At 42.0% G+C, this 22,343-nt stretch overlaps 1 protein-coding gene across 1 annotated transcript in view; it reads right to left on the bottom strand.

Moving 5' to 3' along the window:
• The window catches only part of FSTL4 (follistatin like 4), a gene marked incomplete at both ends in the record, with an annotated part of 199,594 nt that extends 177,479 nt beyond the window's left edge, over window positions 1–22,115 (bottom strand). The window contains 2 exons of the mRNA XM_084295100.1: window positions 11,105–11,138; window positions 21,987–22,115. Coding sequence (XP_084151226.1) covers window positions 11,105–11,138; window positions 21,987–22,115 — 163 coding nt within the window. The remainder of the gene's footprint in view (window positions 1–11,104; window positions 11,139–21,986) is intronic.
• Window positions 22,116–22,343: the final 228 nt, after the last annotated feature.

Below are 22,343 nucleotides of genomic sequence, written 5' to 3'. Positions count from 1 at the left end.
AACAGACCACAGTAAGCCGCCACAGCTCTACATCCATTCAACTTCTTGCAGCCCAGGATGGCCAGCTTACCCTGCCACAGAGGCAGAAACAGCTTTGTTTTTATAACAAGCCTTCTCCCACACTTTTCCATGATCCTGGATGCTATTCACTACTCGAGCTCCCAGCCTCGAGAACCCAGCACACTTTTCCAGCCAGCCTTATCAGCATTCAGTGGAGCAGAGAGGCAGTGAGCTCTCCCACTGCACAGCCCCATCATGGGCTCATCCAGAATTTAGCCCAATTATCAGCTGCTGCTGCTGAGGTTCACTGTTTGAAGCATTATTGTATAGCTAGGATAATACACTGCATTCATGAGGGTTTTCTATGTGTCACACAGACATTTTATTGCTGAACACTTCCCTCACTGTAGAGACACTGCCCAAATCCTGACTCCTGCATGCTGGGTACATCTCATCAGCATCCTCCCCAGCCCAGGGTGCAGAAACGCCCACCTCAAACCCAGCAGCACCTCTCTTCTCCTTGCAGCAAGCCTCCGTGTTCACAAACCCTTGTTTCTCCGTACAAACGTCTCTGGCAATGGATCATCCCTCACTGACACGGGTACCAACAGAGTCAGACGTGCTGATAACAGCTGAGAGGCTGCACAGGGCTGCTTCCAATTTCTGGCTTCGCTGACTTTTATCCCAGGGAGTAAAGTTTGCCATGATGTTGATTCTGCTAAATGTGCTTGATGAACTTATGTACTTAATGGGCAATAAGGAAGAGTTGAAACTAAACAGGACTTTTATAGAATTTAAGAAAAACTAACAATTTTAGGAGAGTAAATAGGGGGGAAGAAGAACGAATACTAAAGAAATAAACAAAAAAAAAAAAAAAACAAAAAAAAAAAACAGAAAACTTAGAATAGTAAAAAAAAAAATCTGACAAGTAATTCTGAGAAAAAAAAATTGTTGTTTAAAACATTCAAATATGAAAAGCAAAGAACAAACGTTATAGGCAGTTCACATCAAAGAATTTCAATGGCAGAAGCAAAACAAATAGATGAAGGGTCATTGCATACTATTGTCACCTGCTTTGTAGTTGCAATGAGAAGCTAAATTGAAATCTTGTAAGAAGTGACATTTGTAAAGACTTCCAATTCTGCAGATGGAAAGCATGACACTTTTTTCCCTTGTACTTTTTATTTTCCAAGCAAGAGCGTAACTTTATGCTATTATATAAAGGTGGATATCATCTATGGCCTTCCTACCAACTATTTCACACAACAAACCCCAGGAACGGCCGTTTACTGACAACCCAGCAGAGCTGGGCCAATGTGCTGAACAAACTTAAAAGCCAGGCTCCAATTTACCCTTTTGAAGGAAGAGGCTTTGAAATTCATAGGCCCTATAGGTCCAGCATCACTTTTCACACATATTAATTTCATTCTGGTAAAATATGGAACTTGATGAATTCCACAGTAAGTGCCCAACAGTTTTATATTTGATTAGAAATTGCAGCTGGGCAGGGATTCAGCCCTGACGAATGGCACATCTTTGGGGACACTTTAGCACACAGAAGGTAGAAGTTCAGCAGAAGAAAGGCACATTTTAACCTCAGAAAACTGAACGATAGGCAGTGACAATAAGACATACCACTTGGAAAGGAGAAGGAGAGGAGGACAAGATATGAGAACCACACTCGTGCTAAATGCACATGGTGCCTGTCCCTTCTACCCCATCCCACAAGGAAAGCAACTAGCAATGGTTATGCTGCCTTACAGCTATATGCAAAACAATGAACTGCTCTAATATTCTCCTGAAGATCTCATCAAACAATAAACAAGCAGCATGGCATGGATAAATAACTACTGCCTCGTGACAAACAAGGAAATATTTATGGAAGGCTATTAAACTTGGATTACTTATCTCAGACTGGAGCACTTTCAGAATCGCCAATCAGCTCTGCTGACTAAATACATATTTACAAATGCTTTAACTGTTTTATTTACCCAACGGATCAAAATGGCTTATTCATTCTATTCTGGTTCTATTTTGGTCTACCAAGTACAGTAAATGTGCTGTTAGGTGCATAATAAAAACCCTTCAGAAAAGTAATTGCATTACCTTACACACACTAGATTTTTCTCTCCCAAACACCGAGAACAACCGGACCATTTTACAGACTCATAACTTCCTATTAAAAATATACTGACACTAATCACCGAGCTGAAGTCTTGCTTAGAAATGTAATGTCTGAAAGGAACTTTTACCACTTGCAGCAGAACCCTCTCAAAAGCCACTTATTTAAGCACTGTGTTTGCTACAGAAGCACCCAGGGTCTTGGCTATGGCACCAACCCCCCGGCACAGGTCACTCTCCACCCGTGGGCTTCGGTGACGATTTGTTGGTGCCCTGACAAAGTCAGGCAGCCCCAGAAGAAAATACGAGGGCAGTAGCAGCACCTTCCTGCTGAAAACCCCACTGCTCCAGCTCGCACCACCCAGGCTGATGCTCAACACCCCTCACAGGTGAAGGCCACAGGCACCTGGCTACAAGTGCCTGAACTAAGAGAGCGTGAAGAGGGCAATTTGTGTCTTAGTTTATCTCATACTTGGGCAGTAAGTTAAAGCACTAAAAGTATTAACTTAATTGTTCTGCCTTATGGTAAAAGCTCAGTTTGGGAAGAAATGGCATATTGAAACCTAGTCAGTCTGTAATTGAAAACATACCATGTCCTTACACATTAAGCAGCCCAGCAGCGCATTTAAAATCGTGACTCAAAAACCTGATTAAGCTCATAAGCGATGCTGGACTTTGGGCTTTCTGGCTGGAAGTCTGCAGAGATGCTTATTTTGTTAATTTCTGAGACATGCTGGAGAAGCTGACTTGTTGAAGAGTATTTACGTACTACACTCTACTGCCTGTATCAGAAACATCTGCTGACGGTTTTTATTTAACCCTTACAATAGAGCTTTTTTTAACTGCTTCTCTGGAATATGAAGGTTTCCAATAAATTTGCACCTTTTAGTGTTGTGTGCAAGCAGTGTACACCCTCTCATTATGGGGAGAGACTTCCATACCCTGCAATACTCTGTGTATGAACAGCATTTGACTTCCAATAATTCACCAGCAGATCTGGGCAGCTGGGGAGACCCCAGCTGTCTGGGGGTCAGCCAACATGACTCCCATCCACAACAAGGGCAGGAAGGAGGATCCGGGGAATTACAGGCCTGTCGTTCTGACCTCGGTACCCGAGGAGGTTACAGAGCAGATCTTTTTTAGTGTCAGCACACAGAGGACAAGTGGGTGATAAGATGAAGCCAGCATCGGCCCATGAAGGGCAGGCCCTGCCTGACTGATGTGATCACCTTCTGTGATAAGGTGACCCACTTAGTACGTGAGGGAGACACTGTGGATGTCGGTGGCCTGGATTTTAGTAAGGAATTTGGTGTTGTTTCCGCAGTATTTTCCTGGAGAAACACAGCTTTAGCCAGATGCCCAGGTCACAGGGTGAAGAACTGGCTGGCAGGGCCCAAATAATCCCAGTGACCAGGCCTGGGGCCAGCTGGCCTCCAGCAGCACTCCTCGGGGCTCAGGATGGGGCCTGTTTTGTTTCACATTTCCATCAGCAAGCTGGATGAGGGGATCAAGTGCACCCACAATCAGTTTGTGGATGATACCAAGCTAGGCAGGACTCTTGAGCCATGTGAGGGCAGTAGGGTGCTGCTGAGGGTCCCAGATAGGCAAAAATCAATGGTACGAGTCCAAACGCTGACACTGTACAAGCCTAAGCACAGGGTATCTGAGACACGTGGCACAGCTCTACCAGGCATGGTTTAATGACAGAACTCAGGAGGTCATTTTGATGGTTACACTTGGTCTTGAAGGTCATTCACAACCCATACAATTCCACAATTTTAGCATAATTACATGAAATATTTATTTCTCACATGAATAGCAACACACCACCCAGAACAACAGCCAACGTACATGGAAAAATCTCACTTTGAATTTCAACCTGGCTGCTGCTAAAGATGTTTAAGTCAACACAGACTGTTTGTCTGAAAATCTATCCCTCTCTTAAGGTCAAGTTGTCTTAAAAGACCAGTGTAAGCCCGCCATGCTCTGTGGGTCAGGTTGAGAAGAAAAGTGCTTCCAGAGGGGGGAAGATGCAGCCAAGACAAGGTGTGTAATTAATACTGGTATCTTCTAAAGGAGTGATTAGTGTAACTGGAAGAAACGGAGAGGCTAGTGGAATCAAGGAATGCTAGGGGACTGAAAAATGCTTAGTTAGTTATCTCTTGGGGAAAGACAGGCAATTTAGAGGCTGTGGAGCACAGAGATTATCAGATGAAAAAAAATGAGGGAGAGAGACCCATGAAATAAAACTAATCTATTAAGTCTTCATCTAAATTGAGGGTTGAAGGTGACCAGGAGGCCAATCCATCTCAGCTTGGAAGGAGCAAGCAACACCACCAGCACAGCCCCACAACGTGTCCAGACAGCTCTTCTGCTGGGGAGCCCATGCGGTGCCCCTACACGCTGTGCTGGGGGCACTGGGCAGACTCTGCAGAAGCGTCCCAAAAGGAGTGGCACTTGGCATTTTCCAAGGGAGGAGAAAAAAAAAAGACCACCCTCCTTTTAGCCCCAGGAAATATGCTCATTTTTCTTGTGAGCTTTCTAAATAGCATCCAACCTGGAAGGCAAATGCCTCCTGCTCATCAATTCACGTTGTGTTTCCTGCTGCTTCCTGAGCATGGAGGTATCTTTTTTGCATGCTTTTGACTTAAAATTCTTGTGTAGCCTGAAGCTAGAAGTTTGTTCAAGTAAATTCTGCTTTGATGTTAACTGTTCCGAGAAGCTTGGTTGATCTGCATCTTTTTCTCCTCCTTTTTCTAGTAAATTTCCTCTGCATGAAAAGAGATCAAACTTGACTGATACCCCAGCTGTTCCCCACATTAGGGACTAGGATGGCTTCAGTGGTGTGACAGGGATGAGCAGGGCTGCAATGGGCAGCACAGTGGCCACCAGCACAACAGGCTCATCCTGCTGCCAAACCAGCACTGTTCATTCTACATTCAGATGAAAAAACAGATGCCTTCAGGCACATCCAGCTTCAAAACTCTATATGGGGATTATGAAGAACAGCAGTATGGAACACATATATGTATGTTTTCCTGCATCTCCCTCTAAATCCTCACAAAGTTAGTTTTCTGGCTTAACTCCATTTTCTGCTTCTCCCCATCCAAGGAGGTGAAGCCTGGCCACTACCCTAAGCTTGCCTACAAGATCCTTCTCCTGTGCTACTGGTAACAGCTGCCTGGTTTCCTGCTGCTCAAGTTTTTGCTGCAGCTCCTTTGGGAGCATCTATCCGCAGCTCTAACAAAGCCAAATACTATATTTACTTCCCCAACATTCATGCCCACTCTGCTGTGAGCAGAATTTATTCCTTCTGCCCTAAAGTACTTAAAAATAGAAACTGATGTACCAATTTACAACAGCTTTAAGCCTGCAAAGCTCTTCTGCTTCCAGCAGTAAGACAGTTGGGTATGCAATGGGCTTCCTACGTTTACTGGCAACGTTAGGCTAAACCATAGCTGCACTCACATTTTCAGAAGTAATCCACATGAATGAAAAAACAGTAATTTGGGAGCAAAAGATGACCAGCAGGATCAGCACTGCTTCATTGAGACAACTCGAGCTCCCTGGCTGAACTGCAATTCCCCACTCGTGTTGGCAGCCACACATCCTTGTCCAGAGCTCCATGTGTGTGCACAGTACCAACTGCACGGTGAGACTGCCGAGGAGCATCTCTATTACTGTTTAATTTACTGCACCTAACACATCAACAAATGAGTTGATTATCGTGGGTTCTTCCCTATCTGCATGGTTTTACTCCCTCTGTTAACTTCTGTCACCTAGAACCACAAAATATATCTAATTATAATTAAACGCCGTTGCTGATATGTGGGAGTGAACAACTTTGCCCACTCTCCACCCCTAATTTGGATTAGCCTGCCTCTACAATAAAATACAAGCTGAAAAATGTTTTGAGCAGTTTCTTGGAAAGATTTTTACCCTCATTTCTACCTATTCCCCTGCTGACGCTGCAAAAGTAGGTATCATGTATGTGAAGAATGATCAGGTGGGATTCAATGTTACAAAATGTACAAAAATGCTGAGGGACTGCAGTTTAAGCTTAGAAAAACAAGAGCTTAACATTAATACGCTGACCTAAATATCCATATCCAGTCAGATTTCCATTCATTGCAAACATTCTCTCGATTTTTCAGGGCATATAAAAATTTCTATGAAAATTAAAAGAACAGATGGATGAAGACATGAATCTTTGCTTAAAGCAAAGAGTAATTTTAAAAATCAGCACAATAAACAAGGAAATTGTTCTTGTGATCCTACAAAACAGGTATTTTTAACATAGCCTTTCCTCTGAACATCTGAAGCATATCCCAAAGCTAAAGCTGGCATGTTTCTGAACGTGCCAATTTTATATGCATGTAGCATACACATACAAATGTGCACATTTGTGTCATGTAATCTGGACATCATTTGGATTGCCCAACAGCCACAATCATAGGAACACAGCTGTTTCTAAAGAGCAGTGCAGTACAGTCACGGTTACTGATTTGCCAGGGGATGTTAAGGTACAAAAACAAGTTTATTGGACTCTAGCAATAGGAAAAGAACAATGGCATAGAAAATTAATAGGTGATTTACTACAGTAGTAATTACAGCTGATCACTTCATTGTGTTCCTGAAGGGTCTGAGGAGAGAAACTTGCCATTCCTGCCAAGTTTTGAGAGCCTTTCATCTTCCATGGAGAGGAGGAAATTTGAAATGTGCAGAAGGAAAGGACAAAGTCAATAGAATTTCTAAAGGGCATTACTGTTTTATAACCATGAGTTGTTTTTTCATCTAAGGCATAAGATGCAACGTCAAGTGGCAAGCAATGAAATATTTCTTAAGCTGTTGGCTGGATCTTCCACCACTGCTAATTGATGCAGCTCCAGAGCTTGCAGTAAAACCACAGCAACTTGGGTGTGCTCTGTTCTCTTGTTCAGCATTGTGATTAGTAAACTCACTACAATGATGAGGATCGTGTATCATTAATAAACACACAAAAAAAAAAAATACAATAGGACTTCCACAATACAGAGCTTGTGAATGCTTCAAAGAAAAGGCTTTATCCTTTTAATGCTAAACAGATAGTTTGTATTTTTATGGTAGTTTGATGTCATCTGTCTGAATAAATTTGGAGTTGCAACTCATTTAAGATTATATGGACAAACAGAGTGGAAGCAATCTGCTTGAACATTTCTTGGCTGAATGGCTTAAAAAGCAACTTTTGACACTAATTTGTTGAATGGATGATTGTGAGCAACAAAAACAAATTAAAAGTTAAGTGTTTCAGCTAGATCCTCAGCTAATAAAAAGCACTGGTGGTCCATTAAATTGTGTGGCTTTGCTCATTTGTGTCTGCTGAATATCTGCCTCTATACTTAATGTGACTATCCATACACTTAGCCATACAGTTATACTCTGCCTGCACTTCATTCTTAGTACTGAGCATCTTTTATTCCTGCACTTCCAACAGCAGCAAGAGCATTTGTCAGCTCCAGAAGTCACAGAATTAGTCCTTATGTGCTTGGAATAGTCAGGACTGCCACCAGAGACCCCTTCTGCTGCACGTGTAGAATTTGATAGATATGAATGTACATGGCCTTTACATGCTTAAATTCTGTGATCCTTAATTTACAGGAACAGATGAGCATCATATGTTCATCTATACTCATTACATAGTAAAAAACTCACTCATCTTTGAAATGAAGTCCTGCCGCTGTCAAGCCAAATGCTCACGGGCTTTCCCTTCAGAGCTTGGTCTAGCACTTCTGAATTGCTGTAAGCCTTTTAGCCTCCCTGTTCTCTGCTGCATGCTGTTCTCTTTCCTTTCCACTAAATACATGTCGTGTCCACCCAGTCAGCACAAATTGCTGCATTTCCTGACACCCTGTTCCTGTTTGCCGTGTCCAACCTGTTCTCTTGCACCTCTGCACTGCCCTATGCTGGACAGCTGATGTAAAAACACAAGTTAACATGCTAACACCTGAAACCAGAGAGCTGTACACCCAGACACGCCCAGCTAGGTCAAATCCCACTCATCTCCAGTGAAGGGAGCTCATCTGCTCAACACACACTCACTGGGGTGCCAGCAGATAGTAAGGGAGACAAAAACAATCTAGAAAACAAACATCACAGAAGCCAATACTGCATCCTCTCCGCAAGAACTGCATGGGGCGTGGGTGTATAAACATATGGAGTAAATAATGGAAAAGTATTTAGATAGAAATGGAATAAGAAAGAAATGGTTAGTTGGAAAAAAGGTCTGCCTCCTCTAACTTGCCTCCTGATTTGAGTTTAGAAGAGTAATAAAAAAATATCATTCAAACCCTGTGCTTATTTACCACATGCTGGTTTCTTGTTTTTCCTTTTAAACCCAGCATCACAAAATCTGGTGCCTCATAACATGTTCTGTTTTCCATTACAGGAGTATAATGCGGATGTAAACTGCAGTGGGTTATGTTTGAAAGCAAAATTTTGACTTAATGGGATTAAACTGAATATAGGAAAAGTGTTGTTGCAGCTTCTAATCAACTACCAGAATGAGTTTTTTTGTTTTGTTTTCAGTTCACAGAGCATCTTTAGTCTAAAAGGAGAATATTCAAACACCAGCTAGGCAGCCCAGGAACAAAACAGCTCTGCAGCCATTGCCACTTAAATTCAGAAAGAAATCAGTCTTCATACATCACAGTGGAAGATGGCTGCCAGCTGCAGTCAGGGAGGCATCTCCCCTCTGTACCACAGCAATTAAAAGATCATGTAATTACTGTTCATCTAGCGCCCACGGAAGTCAAAGGAAACCATTCATCGACTGTAATGGGCTTTGGAGCAGCTTCAAAATTTCTCCAGCATTTGCAGTCCTGACGCTGGAAACCAAATGCATCCCAGTTTAACTAGGCTCATCCACAGCTAGGAGTGTTTTCACATCTTTCTTTCATCTAATATAAACACAGCCCTGTAAGCCCAGGCACAACTGACCATCAGCATCAATTAAATGGACTATTTGTTGAAGGAAATAAGTACAGTGAGTCAGTGTTTACACATGGACCATTCAACAATCCAGGCTTTTTTTCCTTTGAAAGAAACAAGCTTCAATCTAACAAAATCAAACCTTTTGTCCAAAAGAGAAAAAAGAAATTCTGAAGAGTGTAAGCCAGGATTGCCCCTTGCTTCAGCAAAAAATTTTAATTACTCTTGCTCATCCATGACTACAGGATAAAAGAAAACAGGGCATGCTTGCTACATGTTCTTTTTTGTGGTAGTTTGTTAGATATTTTTAAGTTTCATTTTTCAACTTTTTCCAAATTCAACTCTTCCACCAGGGACAAGGAACAGTGTTCTTCCTCCTTTCCAAAAAGAAACTCTCCACCCTTCAACCTCTTCCAGTCCACTCCGGTTTCTTTAGGAAAAAAAACATTATCCATACAAAAGTTACCATTCTATAGAAAAAAATAGAAAAATAAAAAAAAAAAAACAGATCTTGCCATGTAACAATTTAAATCCTTTTGTGTGCATAAACATTTTTACTCACCTGATATTCTTTTCTTGCCTGAAGTGGTACCTGCTCTGCAAACAGTTTAATACTCATCAGGCTTCTGAAGGAGGCTTTTGTTGAATTATTTCATAGGAACAACTGAGGACCAACTCCACAGAGGGAGATCCTTAGTCATTGCTGAACGTGCCCAGACAGCTTGGTGAATCCACAGCTTTTAGTGACCAACAGGTATTCACCATGTTAGCATTTCCTTCTTGCACTTCCAAGTAGTCTCCAGCCCTTCAAACACCTGATTTTCTGAAGTAACATTTTCAAAGCACCTTCATAACCCATAAACTCAGACTTACTTTCAAAAATTGCTATTTGAATTCTTAGAAATTCTGGTTACCTTCATTCAAAAGCAAGCTATGAAGCTCCAAATCGTGTCTGAAGTCAGAGTTCTTTTGCAAAGTTTTGTTCATTAAACCCATTTACACCAGCACCAGGACTGGACTCAATCTGTGTCAATAATGAATTGCACCACACACTGCACAGCTAGAACAATGTCTTGACACCTGTGAGGAAGAAACGTTCTTTGCATCTCAGAGCCACTTTAACAACCAATGGTCCCTCCTCAGTTTAACATTGATAGAGCTCTAATAAAATGGGATTTCTTCCCTAGAAAAAATGGAAGTTTAGACAAACTCATGCATGCTGGAAATCTAAGCTAACCAGATTTTGCCTTTGCAACAGCTATATGTTTAAATTGTTCACGTCCTTCTGCTGTCTCACCCTCACTGAGCAATAAAGCTCCTGTCTAGAGACCTGTGTTCACAGCCAAAAAAAAAAACAGAGAAGCCAAGGGATTATTTGCCCAGAGGACAAGAAGACAGAGAACCTGACCTTTCTATATACACAATAAAACAATGGTAGTTAAAACCTCTTCACATTATACTGAGACAGATGAGGCAAACAACTGCATGATCTGGAAAACATCTGCTAAACAAAATCAAAATTAATGATAACCAGAATGAGCTCTGTGATGGCCCATACTCACCCAGCTGCCAGGAATCATCAGTGAGCTGCTCACAGCAGCAATTAGTTACTAATGCAGAAGTTTGCGGGGCAGGACCTGTGCTCAGAGCACCTGCACAACTTGTGTTCAACACTGCTATGCCTTGGAGTGGATTTGCAGCACACTGATGCATGGAAAGACTTCTCAGCCTTTTTCTCTCTAACATGTTCCAGGGTCAGAGCTTAGATCACACCAGCACCCAAACTTTGACTTGCATGCCCAAGCCTGTAATGCCATTCCACTCTGAAAAAGCAACTTTTCATTGAAATACATCTACAAGTTGCTACACGAAGATCTGTCAGGTGAGTGTTAGGAGGCAGTCTTTGAAACCTGGCAGCAGTATGCTTTTTCAAGTCTGTAAACTCATGTTTGTTTTAAGAAGTCACTGTAAGAATACTCAACACCAACAAGCACATTGAAAGAAAAATTCCTCCTACCTTTTCTTCTTGTGACTTCAAACCTTCCGGATTCCTATAACGAAAAAGAGAATTTTTGTGGCTTGGTGTTTTTTTTGGAAAAAGTACAAGAATTGTTCAAAGGCAGCATGAACAGAAACCCCTAAAAGCATTAGTCATTGTCACAGAGATGCATCTATGAAGCTCTGCACAATAACTGAGTAATTACAAGTATACATTTCAGTTTGTCCATAAATATTTAATGGATTAATATATCACCTGAAGTGATTCATCATTCCACAACAGGTTACATGGTAGAGCGCAGTATCTTACTTTAAATGGATTTTTTTCTATTGTTAAATGGAAACAGCTATAAGGGGGTTTATTATTAATACAGCAAGAGTTTGGAATTGAGGGAGAAGGAGCAGTTGTGGGTCTTTTTAGCAGAGACTGTCGTGAGTACCTGAATAATTTCAGAATAATCAGACTACTCATGCTCATTTCAATATTTGCACAGCCACATTATCCACCCTGTTTCTTGCAAAGCATCACTACCACCTCCAGTCAGAAAACTTTAAAAAACACATTGCTTAGAGTCTCAAAGGGCATTGCATTCCCAGACAACACTATCTACTTACACCAATGGTGAGACTCCAAAGGAATAAATATTTAATTCCAAGTGGGAAAGTTATTTATGGATTAATTACTAATGCTTATAATTTCTACCATTCCAGTTATTTCTTGCAACCAGTAGTGAAGATAGAGGAATCTCAGAGGCCTCTAGAGGACAGCCCCGCACACCACTTGCCCTGCGTCACACTGACCTGGACACTGCCCACTCATGCAGGATCAACCCCACCGAGCACAAACCTGGAGCTGGAAGACCCCAAAGACATCCTGGCAGACACCAGCACAGTCTGTGCTGCCACGGGCACTGGGGATGCCCATGAGGGGGCAGTGACAGTGCCAGCAGCTGCTTCCCACTGGGCCCCAGGACTGTCCTTGCTGCATTTGATGTACCTCAGAATCAGCTTGGCTCTGATTTGGTAATCTGCTCCCAGATTTTAAAAGCTACTTTTTCCCCACTGGTGTCCCCTACAGCAGGGACACAGGAAACAGAAGCAACCTCTCCAGCTCCCTGCCAAACACTTGCTATGCAGATTTTTACCCCCGTGGATATGCCTTATTTAACTTCATTTCATTCCCTTCGTGCTCACTGGTCCCAGACGTTTATTTACCTGAGAAGGAAATAAAAATAATTTTTTCTCCTTTTGATAGGAAAAAAAAATGGCCTTCCTAGACATCTGAGCTTCATCCCACCTGATGCTTATTATGGCTTTATTTGTGCTCTGTTTTCACTTAAAATAACTCCCTGCAGACCACGCTTAGACAAAGGGAAGTAAAACAGTGCTGTGCATCTCATCAAATCTACCCACAGCCCTTTCTGCATTAGTGCCTTGCCATGGGGTAACAGAAACCAGAAATCTGCTACTGGAGCATGTGATAAAAATAGAGCTTTTCAAAGTAACAGAAGATAGAAATAAACCAAGGAAAAACAGCTCCTGAAGTAACAGCAGTACCTGCTCGGCTAACAACTGCTGGCCTCACTTCCCCAGCCTGGGACCCAGGCAGCATCACTTCAACCAAAACAAGCCGTTTCACTACAGGATTCAATATTTCTCACACAACACACACTACGTGGCTGTAGCTATTCATTTACTACCTACAGAAATGCTCCTTGTTGTCTTGTCACCACAGGACCCCAGCACAGTCCCAGCTCACGGCCTGGGCACAGCCCAGCCAAGGCCTGCACCAGCCCAGGGCTGAATCCCACCACACATCTCCTGGGCCTGCTCGTCTCAGTCCTGGTGACAATTTTATATTTTATCACCATTTGTGCATACACAGAAGAGGCAGCTTCTCTCTCCAGTCTTGAAAACAAGTTGTTTTCTTATCAGAAAAGTAGTAGGATCAGGAAGGCAGAAAGGGGCTCCTTGCCATCCTCCAAGCCAACCGAGGGGGATAAACAAAAAAACAAGTTGGTATTTATAAAAACACTAAGTTATCATTCCCCGTAGGATTCTACCTCAGTGATCTCAAGAAATATGGGAAATGGCAGTCAGGATTAGTACAGACTTCAAAGCATTTATCCTCTTTAGGCGGCAAAGCTCTGAGCTGTGCAGACAGTTACACTCCAGGGACCTCTCAAAGCTTTTCAAAATATTAGTTTAAGAGGTGGGGCCCAGAATGAAAAAATCCAGATACAGCCTGATATCATTAAGCCCGTGTACATGTAATATGTGCAAAAGGGAAGAGTACTTTTAAAGTTCCCCTGGAGTCCCTCACTTCAACAAGCTGCTTGAATACTCTGCAGTTCAAAGGCTTAGAAACACTAAAACTAATTACAACTATTACATTGATCAAAAGAAAAAAAGACAATCACACGCTAAAAAAAATTCAAGTGTCAGCTCACTTGTATTAAATACCCTTTTGGTATTTCCATGAAAGAACTGCATAGACACAGAGGAAAAAAACAAAGGTTGGTCTTCAAAGTTCCCCTTCTTTTACTCCGTTTCTCTTTATCACTGTAAGCTCTGATGAATACAAACTACCCAAAAACCAGATGCAAGATTCAGAGGAAAAATCTTGATGGCAATACAATGGGAGAATACGAGGTCAGGCTGCAAGCTACCACTTCATTACCACAGAGAATGTCAGCGCTTGGTACTCCCCCAAAACATCCCCTTTCATGGAGAAAAGGCCAACGGCACTGAGAACGCTCAGTATTTCAGCAGCATACACTAAAACCTGGGAAAGGAGAAAAACACCTGGCAGCCATGGACGGATTTAAGTGGCCACAAAAAAGAACAAGCTCCAGGGAGAAAACTGAGGCCTCTGTCCCTCCAAGTGAAGTGAAACTACAACAAAAACCCAGTATTTTCTTAGTTTGCCTCCACCTAATCTTTTTTTTTTTGTAACACAAAAGGAACTATGCTAATTTTCCTCCTTAAGGGCATGCTAAACGTAAGACCTTTCTATTAATGATCTAATACACCGCTAAGACACACTGCTGGTACGTCTGGCCACAGGCACAGCACCGTGACGCATGCTGTGACGGTGGCAATCCCCACAAAAAGGAGCAGTCACCCTTTCTTTGAAGTGTAGGATACTGCTCTCAAGTTAAAAAAAATAAATAAATAAAAAAAATCAGAGGTTTTAATAACATTAGTAGAGAACCAAACCATTTTGATAAAAATGACATTAAAGTTCTCAGATGCATTGCCTGAGGAATACGTCTCTGCAGAAGCCATAAAGCAGATGGTTATAAATGAGACTTATTTCATGGCCGCCATTTAGTGACTGCAAATTCCTTTAACTAAAAATCTAATTTTATCAAAGCATAGATATGTTTTTAAGTGAAAAAAATTGTCTCCAATTTTTCATTCCTCCTGCAAAGCTTCATGAAAACCGTAACAATTAATGTAATACAGCAGTTTTGTTTGTCAAGGCTCAGTTTCAGTACCTATTTTCCTCCTTTTTAAAGTTAGTTAATTGAAGGCAGAACAAAGGGCCCCTCTGTTCTGTACCTGAAGTACATAATCATTGCTTTTGTGGAAATCAATGTGGTATGGTTGCTCCAGTATCGCTGTTTGCAAGGCATCTATCTACTGGAAAACCACATCTCTGAAAGACAAACCAGACCTGTGTCTGCACATGAGAGCAGATGCAGTGATGAGAAGCACAATTATTAATCCTAGATGGGTTAGATGGACCAAAAAAATCAGAAACAGTTCCCTCCCCACTATCAAACACTTCGTTCCCCCACAGATGCTGCATGGAAGCATTGCATGAGGTTCATGCAAGTGTTTGTGCAATTTAACAACTTTCTTGCACAAAGCCCTTTTCTGCCCTTATAGCAGTGAACACCAGCCTTCCAGAAGACAGCATCACAATGTCCTGCCAAGACATAATAGCCAGTTTCTGTTACAGGCTCCTGATTAATGCTGAATCATGGGTGCACAGACAGTACTTCTGGAATGAAGAATCAGATTTCATTCAGAACAAACACTGGGGGAAGTGTGGGGGGTATTTTGGGGCAGAGTTAAATGCAACTACACATAAGGAATACACAACATACCAAGGACACTGCTTGGTGGCCAAGGAGCTACAAGTGGATTTACTGACAGTCGTTAGTGGCGGATCCAAGCAGCAAAACCACTTATGGGTCCGTTTGGTAGCAGGGTAGATAAATTCTCTGAACACCTCTGTATAAAAATGCATCAATGGTAGTGTTATATCCCCATAACACCTTGCTGTACATCACAGCAGTGCTCTCCTTGTAAATCCTTGTTGCAGGCAGACCAGGCCATGGGAGATTCTGCTCTTCCTGCTGAAGCAGGAGGCTCCTTGTTTCCTGACCCCCCTGGACGTGTGCATCACATTATTTCCAAGGAGCACACAGCACCTTTCATGCTCAGATAAAATCCTACCAAAACACTTTATGGTCAAAGGTTTCCTTTCTGTTATACTTTACTGCAGCCTCCACTGAATTCTTTTTTTCCCCCCTATTCCTGGATGATGGAAGACCCACCACAACACCAAATATACCTATGCACCAGTATTTACAGGTATTTATGTATGGCTCTGCATTTGCTGTTCTCTTGTTAGCAGCCTCTGACCACAGGAGCATGATGTCTGGCTTGTACCGAGTCTGGTACCAAACAGGTACCAACCGCCCCTAAGTACCGCAATTCAGGGGATAATCTTGCAGTGTTTTCAGTCCTGTCCTTTAATACTGATTGTGATATAGTCACAAGGAATAATTCGCTTTTCAATAACCATATGCAAAGGTTGGTGTAGCAGTCCTTGCCAGAGCCAATTACCACAGTAAATGGAAGAGATGCAAGAGCCAAAAGAACAGGTAACATTTTGGATCAGCAAGTGATCCCTTATTATTGGACTGTAGCAGCCCTCTTACCAGGTACTTTCAGGAGTGCTCACACAGGATAAAGCCAATTCAGCACATGCAGCTGGGCTCATGCTGGGTCTATCACAAAATTAGACATTACCTCTGCACACAGCCAGTCTCCAGGGACCTGCTCTCCAGATCAGCCTAACTGCTGTACAATTTCTAAATATATAGCCCTAACTCATTTAGCAAATTAATAAAGAAGTGGCTGTTCCTACTAATAGAGTATTATCCCACGGATTTCCCCCCCACACTTCAGAGCATGCTCTTATCTCAAGTGAGAGGTCAAGACAATTACACTGACCTCCAGCACAGGGTGAAGCACTCTGTGTATGGATTGCAGCACATGCAGTAGTAGTGCAATATTATGGCTAATATGTAGCTTGGTTTAACAATCAGGATTTTTCTGTTTACAGCCGTGAACACAATATATTCCTGAAAAAAGATGCTAATGAGGCAGAGAACATCTACCTTTTTTTTTTTTTTTTAAATCAGGCATGAGGAAGAAAATAAGCCATATACTACAGTTTGGAGAAAGCTTAATATCAGGACAGAAGCTGGCAATTTAGATTTGTCCTGTCTAGTATAAACTGAGAAAATCTGATGTCTCACATCACACAGTATCATCTGCTCAAACATACGGTAGCTAATTGAGATAATTGCTGCTTCTCTGATTTATTCACTATTTCAGGACTTCAGATTAGCAGCTCAGGTACAGCTCCATAAATTTCCATGTTGTCATCTGGAAGCTAATAGGAAGCCTGTTTTAAAAAAACAAATATGCAGCTGTATCCTTCCTAACCTAAAGAGGTAAGAAATGCCCAGCCTGATGATAGAGAGGATTCTCAAGTAGAACTGCCTTCCTTTCAAAGCCACTGCTATACCCTTTCTTGACTGGAGGATACACTACATTTGGGGAAAAAAAATTGGTCAATATTTAGTCTTTTAAGGTTAATTAGCTTCTGAACAGGATGTCAGAAAATGTAACCATCCACATCATCACAGCAGAGTTAAAATTGCCTTTTTTTTTTTTTTTAATTTGCAAGATAAGTTTTACTCTGATCTAATTCTCTGCTTCAGGAATATATCAGCATTTCACCACCTAGATACGATTTTTCACAGTTGCTCAACTGTGACATGAGAAAAACTTACAGAAAATGTGATTCCTGCTAGGCAGTTTGTGCCACAGCTCAGCAGAGCCAAGCACCCTGAGCCTCACAGTCCCTCCCCTCCCCAGGGAACAGCACCCAACCCTGGCCACCTTCAGCACCAAATTCCAAGGTCATTAGCACCTGAGAAACCACCCACAGCTGCGGTCTGCTGCTGGCTGTGGCTGCTATTAGTTGAGAGGTGATAGCCCCAGTGGGCTGGGCAATGTGAGACAACCATGAGGGATCACACCACATGCTACCAGAAGTTTTAAAAAAAAATAAAGGAAGGAGGATTTGGGTTCTGGAAGGGATTGCATGCAAGAAGGTAACTTTAAATTGTGCCTACAGAACTTGTGCACCTTGAACTACATTTACACTGCTAACCAGCACCTACAGCCAAAGTTTTGCATCCCTAGAGGGATAATAATACTAGTTAAAATTTAGAATATCTACAAGCAGCAATTACAGCTTTTAAGAGATACCACAAATGCAGGTAACAAGGAATGAATTATCAGCATATCCCAAAAAGTGATACAAAAATAAATAAAAGCCTCGTCTCCCCTTCCCTTCATTAAGGTTTAAAGCAGGAGCAGGCTTTAGCACAGTATAGATTTTAATTCCAATCTGATTCTTTCCTTCCTTTCTCCAAGCTGACTTACAAGCAGGAAGAGCGCACACACAGCAGAATACATTACTACTAATAATTCTTAAAATAAACACCAGGATATTAGATCTTCAACTGCATATAAAATTGATACACTGTGCCTGTCTTATTCCAAGCTCACGCTCTGAAATTATGCCTCTATTTGAATTATAAGCAAAAGCTTTTATCAAAAGCCTTTGCAGTTTTGTATCTTGCCTCCCAAAGCAGTGCCTTCGTAGTCAGATCAGGAAATACAACTTTGCCGGGGGAAGCAGCACAAAACCATCCCCATTACTCCCCTGCTGCTCAGAATCATCAACTGTGGTCTTCAGCTGAGGCATTAAGTGAAACAACATTGAAGAACCTGCAGATAATTAGAAATTTCAGGAATAATTGATACTCTTGGAGAAGCGCAGTTCAGGCTGTGAGTGGACTCCAGAGGGATGGTTTATCCTGTGTAGGCTGGCACAGAAGGGCTGGTACGACACAGCTGTTTGCAGTCATGCTGAAGGTGAAGGTGACATTTATTACTTGGAGATTTTAAGCAGCTCAGGTGCTACGCAAGTAATAACTAATGAACAAGTCAAAGGATAGATAATCTACACAGCTGAAAGCTTCCAGATGCCAATAAGAAAGTTACGGCACCTTGCAAGTAAGGTGTTTGTTACATCCATTAGCATCAAAATAAGACTTGGCATAGCTGCATATGATACTTTGAGGTTGGTGGTGCAATTTAAGGCAAAAGCAAGATAAAGTGATAAACATTGGTAAAAAAAAAAATGATCAAGGAACTCTTCAAATATTTGCACACTGTGTCTAGCGTCCACTTGAACTGTGCTGTCACAGCCCATGGCAGACAGCAGCACAGCAGCAGGGCCTTGCTGCTCTCTGGGAACAGCCAGTTGCAGCACAAGGCAACCTCAGTGAGGCTGAACATCTTGCAGCATGGAAAGGGGAAAAAACAAATGTGCCAGTGCTTGGATCTGTGAGAGCTGCTGTTACCTGTGTGAGCACAGGGAGCTCGGCTTTTGCTCTGGACTGGAGGAGCCCCTGGGGACACAGCTCAGCTCGCTGTGGGAGCATGGGGTGCTGTGCACATCATGGTTCTGGTGTCTTGTGAGACTTCTTCAGCAGGAGGTAGGTTGCAAAAGTGCAGCTGGGTATGAAAGCTGAAAGTGATTAAGTATTTCTAAAAAACAAATTAAAAAGTCAGAGCAGTTCTGGTTCTGTAGCCCAGAAGTCAGAAGTCTGTACCATAACCACCCAAGATCTATCAGTGACGTCCAAATATCTCCTCCACCAGCCCAGCACAAACCACTCCATTCAAATCTCCTGACCAAATTCTCCCTCAAATTTGATATGCAGAACTTCAGGGTTAGTTCAGGTTGGGCCTTTTCTCCTGTGCTTGTACTGGAAACTCCCCACAGCTACCAACAGTGCCTAAAACTCACAAACTACATTTTTAAGAATTCTTTTCCATTTCAGAAAGGAGATGTGACCCCAGAGTGTACCATCTATTGCCTCAAAAGCAAACCAAAGGCCTTCTAAGATAACAAAGCTGTCTGTGAAACATGGTCACCTACATAATGCCCAGCCTAACATGAAAACAGCCATGCTGAATGCAGGGGCAAAGCCTTTTCCATAACTATCACCCCAGAGCACGTGAGCATTTGTGGTTTTGAATATACTCCACTCAGAACTTAATTTTAGGATGGTTCAAGCCTAGAAAGCTGCACATCCCAGCTCCACGGTGCAACACGTGCAGCACCCAGAAGCTTCAAGAACTTTTCAGCACCCTCCTGAACCAGCCCGAGAAGTTTTGCAATGTGAAATGACAGCAACAGCATCCAAAAGTAATATGAACCAAGCAAGTTGCAGCTTTTCAGTTTAGTACCAACACTGTCCTTTTTAATTAGGTTTTCTATTTTAATTCATTACATACCTATGGAACTCCAGACTACATATGCATGTTTATTACTGCTCTATTCAAGACTACAAATATTTCAGAAAAGCCTCTTCTCAGGAACACCCCATAAATTTGAGAGGTGGAAGGCTGAGCATCAGGAAAACAGACACCACTGCTGTGCTAGGAAGTTAATTCCTCATGCAGAAAGGCTGGGTACTGCAGTCTATGGCCTCAAGACTTATTTTTCCCTTTATAAATGCAAAGCACAACTGCAATAATTCTACCACAGACCATGAAGAAATCGATTGAGCAATCTGAACATAAATTAAGCAATGTTTTTGATTCAGTAAACTTGTTCCTATGTAGATCAGAGCAAGTATTAGTGAAGGTCAGTGACCCATAGCCAAGTATTTGCTTTGATGAAGTTAGGAGGAATCTTAAATCAGGGCATACTTCAAATTATTTGACCTGTAAATTAACCCTTTACATATTTTTAAAGCAATTTCAGTGAATTGCTACAAGCTTCTATTTGTGATTCAATGATTTAAATGCATGTTAATGGAATTACATATTAATCAGAAGCCATGTATTTGGTAACTAACAAACATTTCTGAGGAATAAAGAGCAGCATCTGAGGCTCTGGCTGGCATGGGCTCCAAACCCACAGCACCATAAAGGAAGAACAGCCACAATTCCACTGCACAGGAGATGAACTCCCAATTGAACCAAGCCAAATATCACCAGAAAAGAATTGTGTTTTTTTTTTTTTCTTATGAAAATGTATTAAGGTTAAGTTTTCTGAAAGATAACAAATGCATTTTGAGAAAACAGCAGTTACCTCCATTTCGCTGTCCTACCTGACAGCTACATTCAGGATCTCCAGATTCATTTTGGTGTTACACCATATAAACACTTTCTTGGGGAACAAGCTTTCTGTACAGTTACTTTATTAAAAATCTGCATTATAACTTACAGCCCTGGAAGCTATTTTAACTGCATTTTGTACATTAAAAGTTTTAATATTCACACCGGTTATAAATTCTGTACAAATCTGAACAAATGCATTTCTAGCTTAGATCCTTTCACCTCAAGCAAGATCAAGTAATTGGTGCAATAACTTCATGGTTTTTAGAGCAAGATCAAATGAATGAATGTCTTTCATGTAGTGTAATAGTTCTACAGCTTATATTAAAATAAATCATTTGAGTAATGAATTTAATTCTTCAGAATAACTTTTTCAAAAATCATAACTAATACGCATTAGCAAAGAATTATTTTTTTAAATACAAAACCATGCCAAATATTTAATAATTTCTAAAAAGCTAAAATGATCCAAGCCAATACAAAAACATTTAATATTTGAGTGCCTGTATACTATACGTTGACTACACAGCAACAAAGCACAAGAGGAGGTGAGGGTGGCAGTGTTTTCTTCACTTTCACAGAAGGGAGACCTCAAGGAAAAAGCACACCTGAGACAGAACTCAGTGTCAGAATCTCAAAATCTCCACTGAAATAATTATCAAGTCCTGCTAAGCAGGAGCCAACTGTTTGACAGCACTGGCTTTCCTGACACCACAAGGAGAGCCGATGCTGTCACCTTCAGCTCTGAGAGCAGGCTCAGTGGTTCCACAACTGCCACAAGCCCAGAGCATGAAAGCTGAGGTGCCACCACCCTGCACTAAGGCAGGAGTCCCACCTCCCTGTCAGGCTGTGCATTCGGGGTCCTCTCTGGCCAGATCAGCACCGCCACCCAAAGGCCACCATGTGCCCTCAGTCCCCGTTGTGCCATCAGAAGCCAACATGGGCTCGAAGTTTGTTGGTCCTCCCAGAATGACCCATGGCTCAGGTATGTTTAGCAAATCAACCATTTCAGGCTTCTCCTGACAATCCAGTGAACCAAGTGAAGAGCCAGGATGGGGTTTGCTTATTGAATTTAGTTTCATATGTCCCAGTGGCCTTAAGACAGAGCCTACTATGAAGTCTTTGGGGGACAAAGATTGCATCTCCACAACAGCCAGATGCACAATTTTCCTCCCAGAACTACAGCAATATACGCAAGAAGGGTAAGAGCTTGTGCTTCACAGTCCTTTCACAATCATTGCTTCTTCACTGACCTCCTCAGCAGGTGTTTAGTACAAATACGTAAGGAAATATGCCCCTGCTTGTTTTCTGTTTTCACAGTACAAAAAGCCTGAACACACACAAAAATAGAGACAAGAGTTGTAGCTGCAGCAGCAGCTGATCTACAGTACCTCTTGCTGCAACCTCCCCGCATCCGAAAAGAGCCTTCTGCTGCCGGCCGAGTCCATCCATCCCCTCGTGACCGACGGGAAAACCCCAAGCAATACGAGCGATAACCAAAAGCTTCTTGACTTCATCATTTCACGTCTGTTGAAAACAAGAGAACAGTCACAAAGCGATCTCAAAAAAAAAACCCAGCTCGGATTCAGTAACACGCAGAAGCTTACTGTAACAGCTTGGTGAAATACTTACCCCTAGATTATCCTCTAACAGACATGCTGTTCCCAGCCTGCCCCTGCCAAGCTGGACCACTGGGATTTCCAAATCTAGCTGCTGTGGCAAGGAACAAGCCACCCCAAACACGAGGT

The sequence above is a fragment of the Netta rufina genome, assembly GCF_964035555.1.
Source record: "Netta rufina genome assembly, chromosome: 14".
Classification (NCBI taxonomy): Eukaryota; Metazoa; Chordata; class Aves; order Anseriformes; family Anatidae; genus Netta; species Netta rufina.
The sequence above is the reverse complement of the archived record's forward strand: the minus strand, read 5'-3'. Positions and strand labels throughout refer to the sequence as shown.